The following is an 11,370-nucleotide window of genomic DNA, read 5'->3' on the forward strand; positions in this document are numbered from 1 at the left end:
AGAAGGAGGAGGCTGCAGCAGGAGATTTAAACCCTGAGTTACTGATTAAAGACACTGATCTGGACAGAGATGAAGGTTTGGAGCCACTTTAAGAGGAGAAAACAGAGATTTACTGAATATGGGGGAATATTTAGAGAAACGTTGTTACGGGAATAAAAAATCTCATCTTAAATTGAATTATTTTGAGGTTGAATTTAAGAAGAAAAACAGTAATAATGAGACGAGAACAAACATTTTATAGATTTAAAAGTCGAAATTTAATGAAGAAAAACATCAGAGTTGAGATTAAAGTTTCATCGTCTGAATATTTCAGGAGAAATTTGTACATTTACGAGTTTAAAGTTGTGATTTTGGGAGAAAAATGACGTTTTGAGAACAATTATGTGAAGTTATTTACTGCAATAAACAAAAAGACAACAACAACTTTTTATTTACTGACTTTAATCTCATAAAATTGCAACTTTTTTGGACTTGATCAAACAATTCAGACTTTCTTTTTTATATAAATTAATTCAAACCTGTTCAAACATTAATCATTATAATTAATTCCTTCGTTTTTTTTGAATTAATTCTCAAAATATTGAGTTTTTGTTGTTTTACTCTCATTACAATAAAATCGCAGCTTAATTACAGAATTTCTTTCTTAAATTTCAGCTTAATTTTCAAAATATTTCAGCAGTTTTTTTTTGTTTTTTTTCAAGTGACTTTTTCTCTAAATTCAGACTTAAATCAATCAGATGCAGCTTCATTCTCGTAACAAGACTTTTCTCTTTATTATGACATAATTGCGACTTTTTCCAACATTTTTTCCAAAATTTATGAACTTTTTTTCTTAAATTCTGACTTTATTGTGAAATTCTGAGCCTTTAACAACAAACTTAGGACTTAATTCTCAAAATATTTCCTTTTTTCTCACTAATTTTGACGTTTTTCTCCAAATAATTCACATTTTGTTCCTGAAAACCTTCAAATTTCAACTTAATTTTCACAATATCCCCTTTTTTCCCTTAAAAATCTTTGGAATTGACCATTTTATTTTGTTAAAATATCATAATTCCTTCTTCCTCGTGGCTCTGAAACCTTCTCCTCCGTCCAAACCAGCAGGATGTGGGTTTGTGTCGTCGTCGTCGCGTTTCAGAGAAAAGCGACGACGAGACGATGAAATGCTGAACAATCAGTTGCTGTCTGTTGAACCGTGTACAAGCTTCTATTTAATGTTAGTTTATGACGAGCGAAGGACGGAGACGAGATAATCACGAGGTTTTCTTTCACCAAGCTCAAAAAAAAAAAACGTTTGTTTTCGGTTTCTTTCGGCGTTTTTCTGACGTCTGTTGCCGGAGAAGCTTCGGTGATGAAATAAACTGATTTTCTGACATCTTTAGATTCCGACGGACGTTGTGTAGATACTCGGATGTGTGTGTGTGAGTGTGTGTGTGTGTGTGCGAGCGTGAGTGTGTGTGTGTGTGTGTGTGTGTCGTTGTGTAAACTTTCTAAGTGTTAATTTAAACCCGACTTCGCTCCCGTTCAAAGTCAATGTCTCTCTCCCGGTTTGGTTTAGTGCCTTTTTCTCTCAGACACTCTGAAATAAAACAGTGATACCTCTGGAACGCCGCCGCTGTCCGTCTGTTTGCCCGCACAGCTCGACAGCCGAGGAGCAGGTGAGACGCACAACAACGCACACAACCAGCCGCACAAACTACACAAAGACTCTCCGGTGTGTCGTCCTACAAACGCTTTGGTTTCCTCCTGGACCAGAAACAAACAAAAACGTTCTCTGGTTTTACTTCCTCAGTTTGTCCTCGTGTCCCTTTTGTTGTAATCTCGTCTTTTCATTCACATTTCAGTCATTTTCTCTTAACTCGCCTCCTTTCAGTCTCCGTTTGATTCGTCTTTTTAGGTGAAGTTTGTGTTTTCCAACCAGCGCTTCGGTCCAGGAGCTCATTGCCTGCAAACGTCCAGTAGTTTTCTAAACATCTGGAGCCAGTTCAGCAGCTGCTCGGCTCAAACTTTGACTAATTTTATCTTAATTTCAGATTTATATGATTAAATTAAAATGGATTCTGCCGTACAGACAAATATTTTCACTATAATCTGCCGTATAAACAGCCAAAGTTTCATTAGCTAGCGTGCTACCACTGTTAGCATCCCTCAGACGGACGTTACATTTCCACAAACACATGACGATAAAGATTCAAGAGGTTTATTGTCGTTTGCACAGAAGACCAGACAGTCACACAGACGTTCTCACAGGCCTCATGCGACCTCACAACACGTTCTTTTTACAGCTTAAATGCAGACGTTGGTGCTACAGGATCCAGTTTTCTGTTTGGTTGAACTTCACTGGTGCGACTCTGTTCAGTAAAGTTTAAAGATCATTCCAGTATTTCAAAGCTGGACTTTCTTTTCTCGTCTTTTTTTTGGGGAGGTTTAAATGATAAATGGGGACGAATGAGTGGAATTAATCCGATGCTGTAGCTGAGAATTAGTTCATGTGATGGTGCTAACAGCTTTAGCTTCACTCTGATCGCTCACATTATTTCAGGAGAAAATGCTTCGAGATCTGAGTTCTTCTCTTTTTTTTTTTTTCTTTGACTGGCAGCCGTCATCTCGAGTCAAAACAATCGCAGCAAATTCGTTGATACACAACTTGACGTGAACAGAAAAGAGTGTTTTCATCCATTTTGCAGCGTGAATCATCACAATTTCACCGTCCTCCACACTAGTCGGGGAAAGATTGGGGTTGCACAGTGCCTCATTTTGTTGCCGACATTTCGGAAAACGCACAAACCATTATGTGACTTTAAAATCTAAAAACAGTCGGCTCTCTGTGCTCCAAACCTTCTGCGACCTTCTGCTACATTCTCCACTTATAACATCCCGAAAACAAGCGCTTTCACTTTAAAAAAAACTCTGATTTCTGTGCAGATTTTGAAGTATTTCATTGACAAAGATGAACAGAAACGGCAAAATTATATTTTTCGCTTGACATAAAAAGCTAGCATCAAATTCACTTTAACGCAAACAGCGATTGTAGCTCTTTTGCCGTTTCAGGTTCAAGCGTTCGCTCAATATTCTGCTCAGTTTTGTCCCTATTAATTAGGTAATTGCAGTTAAAAATGTAACCGATATGGCAGAAGATGATCAGAAAATGTGTCGTGGATCAGCTGTAGTACCTGGTTGTTCCACCAGGTGGCGCTTCGTACTGTTTAATACTGTAGCTACCAGTAGAGGCGTCACTCAGGCTGCAGGAAGTTCATGTTGGTGAGCAGAGAGCATTGTGGGGGTTTAGCTAACAAAGGGGCACCACAACAAAGACTTCTGATATAAAAGTATGCTCAGCGGCAAACGTTAATGCTGCTGTTAGCTACTTCCGAAGTACTTCAGTATCCATATATTAATTGAGTATTGATTGATAAGACTGCTGATTATCAACTGCAAAAAAAAAAGTTGCATCTTTTGCAGGCTTTTCAGCAACAGTTGGTTTATTAAATACTTTCGGCAGCGACTGCATGAAACTCTGCGGGAAGTTTCCAGTTAGCATGTGTTTGTTTCTACGAGACAGTCTGTCACGATCGCGGCCAATCACACGGCCAGAGAGTCTTTCCGTGCGTCGGTACGAGCAGCCGGCCTCCGATTCGTCGTCGATTTCGCGCCGCTCGTCGTCCGCCGCCGGTCTACCGAGGCCAGACGCCCCACGCCAGGCCGGGCAGGATGAGCGCCACCAGGACGGAGGAGAACAGGTTGACGGCGTTGTTGTCCAGGATGGGCTTCCCGCAGATCCGCCGGGTGGTGGCCGACTCGTAGCTCACCACCTTCCCGATGCTGGAGTCGAAGCCTGGAGGTGGAGTCACAGGAGAAGCAGGTACGGCTGCATTAGGCCCAGTTCAAAGGATACCTGCTGTATCTTTAATTAAAGTTTCTGTTGTGTCTCCGTGGGTCAGTTAATTTATTATTTGTAGGCTAAAATGTTAAAAACATCTCTTATTTAAGCTTCTTAAATGTAAATTTTTGCAGCTGTTTTATGACGAGCTGATTAAAGAGGATCTTCGATGGAGGTTTTTTGTTATTTTTGAAGCTAAATAACGATTAAAAACAACATCCATGTAAATATTGACAAATAAAAGCAGCTGTGACTGAAACTAAACCTTAACATTGACCCTCTGAGAAGCTGAAATTAAAGAATTTGCCTTTTTTTTGCTAATAAATTACATTTATTGAATAAATTGTTTAGTCGAGCTTCAGTTAGTTGATCAGATTTAATGGTTTAGTTCCTTAATCACTGATATTTGCTGCTGTTTTGACAAAAAAGGAAACAGTTGTGGAGATTTTTTTGTTATTTTCAGACCAAATAATGATAAAAACAATCTGTGCATTAAAAATCAGAAATCAGACAGAAATCACTATTTTACTATTTTAGAAGCTGAAACTGGAGAAACTGCCTTTTTTTTGTTAATAAATTACATTAATCGCATAAACTCTTTATCTGAGCTGCAGAAAATCAATCAGCATTTTCTTGTTTTTTTTGAAAATTGAGTTTTAATTCGAGTTATTTGTCAGCAAAAATGCAAAAAAAGTTCTCGTTTCACCTCCTGAAATGTGAACGTCCTGCTGTTTGATGAAGTTTTGGGGTTTTGTGTTGCAGGTTTTTCAGTATTTTTAGACCAAATCATGATCAACAACATCCGCGTTAATATTGACAAATAAAAATACTCGTGACTGAATCCTACCTGGAACTAAACTCTAACGGTTACACTTTGAGAAGCCAAAATTAAAGAAGTTTTTATTTATTAACCAAAAAAAGCCATTTAGTGCATAAATTGTTTAGCTGAGTTAAAGATAATTATTATTATTTGTTGTTACTATTTTTATTTTCTTTGAAATTCTGTTTCATTTCTAGTTTTTTGAAGGCAAAAGTGTCAAAAATCTCTTTTTTTAAAGCTTCTTAAATGTGGATATTTGCTGCTGTTTTAACAAAACAAGCCAATTAAAGGGAAACTATTTGTGCATTAAAATATTTAAGACCAAAAGCTGAAACCAAAGAATTCGCAGCAGAAAATGAATCAACGTTTTCTTGTTTTTGGAAATTCAGTTTCAATTCAAGTTATTTGTCAGCAGAAATGCACAAAATGTTCTCGTTTTTGGGTTTTGTGTCGTAGTTTTTTCATTCTTTTCATTATTTTTTAAACGTTCTGCACATTCGTCAAGTCAAATGAAGCCCCGTGTACCTGAATACTGCATGTGAGCTCCCAGGAAGGAGTCCAGCATGGAGCCCAGCAGGCCGGCCATGCCGCCGTACACCACGATGGGCCACTGGGGGTCGGCCAGGTGGAGGTCGCCCACCATCAGCAGCTGCGTCACAAAGTAGGCCACGCCCACCGCCGCCCCGCCCAGGAAGCTGGCAACCAATCCGGCGGGAGTAACTCCTCCGTTGGTTCCTGAGGGGCGACACGAGGATCACGCTGTAGGTCGATGCAGCCACGTGTGAGCCTCGTGGAGCAGACCGCCCCCCAATAAATGAATCCACCAATAAAGACGAGCGTGGTGTCAGTCTCCTGTGGGAGTCTGTTCGCCCTCAGGACAGCGACACCAAACTGTTGGACCTCTGCATCAATAATCCTTCTATATGCTCTTTCAAACAGCCTCTGTCAGCAGCTCCGGGTCAACAGTGTATGAAACGCCTGGAAAATGAATTACTGGTTCACATTAACATTCAGAGCAAACGCGTGAAAATGTCACCATAACGAGTTAAGATGCTCCTGCTTTCACTGTGCTCAGATCAGAGTGTTGTCAAATCAAATCTGATAACAGTGGAGTTGATTAATCAACTGTGGCTCCCTGACATCAGCTGATTAATGAGGGAGATTCAGATGAACTTATTAGAAGGAGTTGAACGACCTCTGTTGGTTTTTTTTAGGCCGGAGGACAGCAGATCAAAGAAACGACAAAGCAGATTTGGCCAAAAATGGAAAGTGTCAACACAGTTCATTTGTTCAGAGCTGCACTGTTTCCCTTCAGCAGACAGTTAAATAATGACCTCAGTGCAGTGTGACGTTGGTGAATTTACCCCCATGACACCTCAACAGGAGTTAGAGAAAGAGACTAGAGTTCACCAGAAGACACGTGGAGACTCTGAAGTCATCCAGAAGAAGGTTGTGCTGTTTGATGGACACCAAACACTGGACATCATCACAAACACACCATCCCCGCTGTATCATGATGAAGCACGGTGGTGGCAGCATCATGATGAAGCACGGTGGTGGCAGCATCATGATGTTTGGATCTTCTCAGCAGCAGCCCTGGAAGGCTTGTAAAGCTAGAGGGTGAATGAATGCAGCAAAGTGTGGAGAAATCCTGGAGGACAACCTGATGCAGTCTGCAGGAGAACTGAGACGTGGACTTGGACTTGTTTTCCAGAAAGACGATGAGCAGAAGCAAACAGCCAAAGCTCCACAGAAACGGTTTAAAGACAACAATGTTCTGGAGTCGCTGAGTTCAGACGTCAAGCTGACTGTGAACTTGTAGCTGGAGGTGCAAAGGTCTGTTCATTCATGATTCCTGTGAGGACTGAGGGAGTTTGAGAAGCTTTTCAACGAAAAGTGGCGTAAAATCGCAGATGTTCAGGCTGATTGAGACCAACACAGGCTCGATGTTGTGACTGCAGCCGAAAGTGAATCAACTAAATACTGACTGGACGGGATGAACACTTACGGAGTGACGTATTGAACATTTTAGAGTTTTAAGTCATTGAACTGCGACGGACTTGTTGGCTTCTTACCTGCCGGGACTTCCTCCCAGGTGGTGATGAGCTTCGGCTGTGATTGGCTGACGACGGGCCCCACCTCCGACGCCCAGGTGTCCCCGGTGCTGCAGGCGAGCGCGCCCAGTAGAGACAAACACATCCAGGAGGCCGAGTACTGTTTGCTGAAGTCGATGGGGATCTCACCTGGGCCCACCTGGAACAAAGATGTCATCGGTTTAACCTCAGTTTTCAGTATTTCTGTGTGACTGCAGACGATTTGTTGGTTTCTAACGAAGCCGAACCTCGATCATGTAGAGCAGCGCCAGCTCCGTGGGAACTCCTCCGTTACAGAAGACCTGGATCCAGTTCCTCTGACCTCCTGGAAACACAAAAAAAGACAATATTATCACATTTACTGGTTAAAAAACTAGAGATGAGTATAAATCAGCATGTGTGGACCCCACTTGTGCTATGTAAAGCATCAGAGACGCTAAAAGTACTTTTCTTTGCAGACGACACTGTTATTTATAGCTCTGAGGAGAATCTACAGCAGCTTCTGCAACCAAAATTAAGCTATGATTGTTGGAAACCAAGCACTGTACATCGTCACAAACACACCATCCCCACTAGAAAGTATGGTGGTGGCAGCATCACAAGAAGCACGGTGGTGGCAGCATCATGATGTATAGTACTCCATATTGTTGGTCTGCTAAAATGTTTACATGCTTTAGTGTTTATGAAGTCCACCCCTGCAGCACCTCGTCTTTAATTTTTAGCTCCAATCATTATAATAATGAAACAACTTTATCTTATTATTACTGTTTCTTTTATTGTCTTTCTTTACAAGAAAAACAAAAAAACTGTAAAATTGTAAATCGCACATGTGGAAATCTTTGTATTGTTTTTTTTTTTTTCTCTTGCTTGCTTTTTTGCTTCTTATTTTTATTTCATTTTGAATTTTTTGCATATTGTAATCATTAATTTTGTGTTACTGTGATAAATGTTTCCTCTGTGGATCAATGAAGTTAATCAAAGTTAATGCAGTTCTGCGCTCAGGTGCTGCAGCGTCGTGTTACTGTGACTTTAAACCTTTTTTTTTTCTTGGCTCACCTTCTTTGTACTCGGCGTCTATCTTCCTTTTCTGCGCTCCTCCCCAGCGGGTCAGCCTGGACGAGGTGATGAAGAAGGCGAGCAGCGCCGAGAAGAAGCTGTAGTTGGCCATCGTCAGCACGAATCCGACCAGGAGAGCTGAGAAAACAAGTCGGCAGACGTCAAAACTAGTTGGATTTAATGTTGCCTCACGGCCTGGAAATCTCATGAGCAGGAAAGTAAAGTCCCCGTTACGCATTTACACACATTTAAAACCTCAAAAGTGCTTTCTGAAAGAGAAATTAGATTAACTTCAGACATTTATCGCAGAAATTTAACCCAGCGGCAGGTTTTAAATCTGTAAAATCAAATAGAAAATCTTTTCACAAACGTGGTTCAACAGAGAAACAAATTTATTGAATTTATTTTGTTTAAATTGCAGATAAACTTGCAGCAGGTTTTAAAGTTCTCTGATAAATCTACACCATTAATCAGAGCCACAATCTGTAGAAACAGAATTTTTAAACTTCCAGTTGTCCTTGACGTTCTCATCTGCTGTTCTGTTTGGGAAGATTATCCGAATTTATATCTAATCAAAACCACACGATTTTACACCTTAAAATTCATTATAAATGAACCGTTTGCTCGAAAAAAATTCTGCAAAAATCTAAAAATTCTGCGCCGCTCGTCCCAACAGCGAAGCCACCAGTGACTCAGCCACGACCAAAACTCGTGCTGTAAAAATTCAAAGAATCTCGGCTGAACTGCAAAGAGGAGACGAGTGTGGAAACCAATTAAAAAAGTAAAATAACCAAATATCCGTAGCGTGCAGAGACGTGATTTTCTTTTACAGCGTTGGTAGCATCTGCGGGATGTTTTTTATCGTTTTGCCCCGTTTATATGCAGCAACATTTGTGCAGTCAAAAACCGCCTCGTAAACATTATTTTGTGTACTTTTTAACACAAAGCGTCTTTGGAGACGGATCGATCCGTGTTTTATCATCCGGTGGCTGCAGGACGACGCATGTGGAGGCTGAACAGTGTGTCCAATATGTGTCGTAGTTTTGTGACAGCTGCGCTTAATGGACGACGAACATTTCTATGAACTACAGTTTAACGTCTCAGTCTGATTTTTATGGTGCACGACTGCACAGACCAAGTCCTGTCTAAGTCTATTTGTATTGTTAAGTACGTGTTTTCTGTAGTTTTCAGCTGATGCCATCCATCACAGCAACCCGCAACAGAGGGCCGAGGTGATCCGGACAGTGTGAGAACCACACCGAGATGTGAGCAGTGTTTTCTAGAACGTGTGTCCTGTTAATGAAAGTCAAGTGGAGGCTGCTGTGAAAAAGAATCTCCCCACAGGCGCAATAAATCTAAAACCTTCCCTATAAATCCTTCGGCTTTTCATCCAGGACGTTCTGGGAAGCCCCGGGACTTTCTTCATGTGATGAAGAAAATGGAGCCGATTTACGTCTGAAATGTTACCGGTCACGCATCCTAATCGGATTTACTTTGGCTGTTTTGGCCACAAAGACGTTTTCTGTCCGCCGTCGACTTCCCTCACGGAGGAATGGCGTCAAAAGATTCAAACAGCGTCGAGTCAAACGTCTGAAATCGGACAAAGACAAACGGTTCAAAGGGTTTCGTAAGAAAACGTGACAGAAATCTGGCAAATCTCTCACAGACTCGGCTCCAAAGAGACGCTTGTGTTCAACCCGAACAAGTGGAATCTTTGGAGTTTGTTTTGTTTGTTTTGCTGCAAATGTTCCAACAAATTGCAGGTTAACTTGAGAGTCGTCTCATCTGCTTGCGTCATGCAATGAAGTTCTTTTAAAACTCAAATCTACAGCGTTTGTCGGAGCTAGAATCTGTAAAAACTTCTACGAGACCTTGAACTACTCATCAACGCACAAACCTGTCGGATCTTCTCACAAGCTCGGCTCGACAAAGAAGCACTTTTCTGCATGTTCAAGTGAAAACTTTTGGGATTTCACAACAAATCTTGCGCCTAAACTTGCAGCAGCTTTAAAAACTGGTTTATCTTTAAAAACCAAATCAACCAATCAAATTATTTACTGGAGCCAGAATCTGTAAAAACGGTTCGATTTTTAACTTTACGACTTCTTTTTTTTTTTTTAACTGCAGTTTTCCCAAAAATTGCAGATCAGCTCGAGTTCTGCATCGTTTCTTTTCACGGGATAAAACTGACGAGATCATTTCTAACTCTGAGACCTCATCTCGCAGAAATAATCTTTAAATTGAATAAACATCTATGATTCTGATCAAAGCAGAATCTGTCTTCACTTCAGTCCCTCTGTCTTGTAGTTGTACGTTTTATCTCTTTATTATATTTCTGTAAAGATGAAAAGGAAGTCGGCTGACAGACTTCTCACAAAGTCGGCTTCTCTTCTGATAATGCACCTTTTTTGTTTTTTCTTCCTTTAAAGCGTTCCGTCTGTTTCCTCGTTGGACGTTCTGTTTGTCCTTTTGAAGGAACAACGTCGGCATTTATCAAACATGACATGAAAGTTTTGAGAGATTAATCTGCAGAGGAGCTGATTTCATGGGCGGCCCGGCTGACGCGCAGAAACGTGGACTTCTGACGATGGTGATAAACATCGCGTTTCCATTGAAGCTCGTTAAAAGTGGCCCAAACGGGCCCGGAGGCTGCCGTCAGGGCAATTTCTTAAACCTTTAGCCTTTTGAAGTCATAAGGCCGAGACGTACACGAGGCGGTTTGTTTGTTCGGGACAGTGACGTCGATCCAGATCTCCCCTCATCCGACACCTTCTGTGCACATTTTGGAGAGATATGTTTGTTTGTGATTGTTCAGAGGAGATTGTCTGGACTTATCAGAACCACGACGGAGGGAAGCTGTGTGACTTAGAAACTCTAAAAAAACGTCTAAATAAAAAGATTTCAAGTGCTCACATCCGTTCGAGGTAAATATTCATCTCTTAGTTTGTGCAACAAACACTTACGGAGCTCCACGTCTGCTTTTTATTGCGATATAATGTTTGTAACGTTATTTAATGCAGTAACTGCAACATGAACGTATTTACGAAGCGTCCTGAACTGATTCTAACGAGACTGACGGCTGTGGAGGTTATAGAACTTCATTTGAATCTTGTTTTATTTCATCACAGGCGCTTTTGTTGCACAGAAAAACAAAATGTCCTTCACGGGAGGGTCAAGTGATTAAAAAATGTCCAGACCAATTCAAGCGAGAATCCGAGATGTTTGGAGTTTGGACACGAACTGCGTCATTCGGGCTTCTCAAACCATACATAATATGGTTTGAGTCAAACCAGGATGACTCCAGAGGAAACAGAGATCTCTCTTTGCTGTCCGGCAGAGTTCAGGCGATAAATAACGAGGAGTCAGAGGAGATTTATGTGTGAATGACCTGAGACGAGACACCAACATATTTACTGTGGAGTCATGGAGCAGGACACAAAACAGAGGAAACAACAAAGTGCTTTCATTCAGCTTCTGGTTTTAAGGACAGTTTTACTGGAACTCTGCTTTTATTTCCACTC

At 41.0% G+C, this 11,370-nt stretch overlaps 1 protein-coding gene across 1 annotated transcript in view; it reads right to left on the minus strand.

Moving 5' to 3' along the window:
• Nucleotides 1-2,184: 2,184 nt before the first annotated feature.
• Nucleotides 2,185-11,370, minus strand: part of tmem19 (transmembrane protein 19) — a 19,790-nt gene continuing 10,604 nt past the window's right edge. Inside the window, exons 4-8 of the mRNA XM_008291644.1 lie at nt 7,850-7,987; nt 7,042-7,118; nt 6,776-6,953; nt 5,226-5,435; nt 2,185-3,835 (exon numbers count right to left, since the gene is read on the minus strand). Coding sequence (XP_008289866.1) covers nt 3,675-3,835; nt 5,226-5,435; nt 6,776-6,953; nt 7,042-7,118; nt 7,850-7,987 — 764 coding nt within the window. The 3' untranslated portion in view covers nt 2,185-3,674. The remainder of the gene's footprint in view (nt 3,836-5,225; nt 5,436-6,775; nt 6,954-7,041; nt 7,119-7,849; nt 7,988-11,370) is intronic.

This window comes from Stegastes partitus, unplaced genomic scaffold, assembly GCF_000690725.1.
Source record: "Stegastes partitus isolate 25-593 unplaced genomic scaffold, Stegastes_partitus-1.0.2 Scaffold753, whole genome shotgun sequence".
In the NCBI taxonomy this organism is placed as follows: Eukaryota; Metazoa; Chordata; class Actinopteri; family Pomacentridae; genus Stegastes; species Stegastes partitus.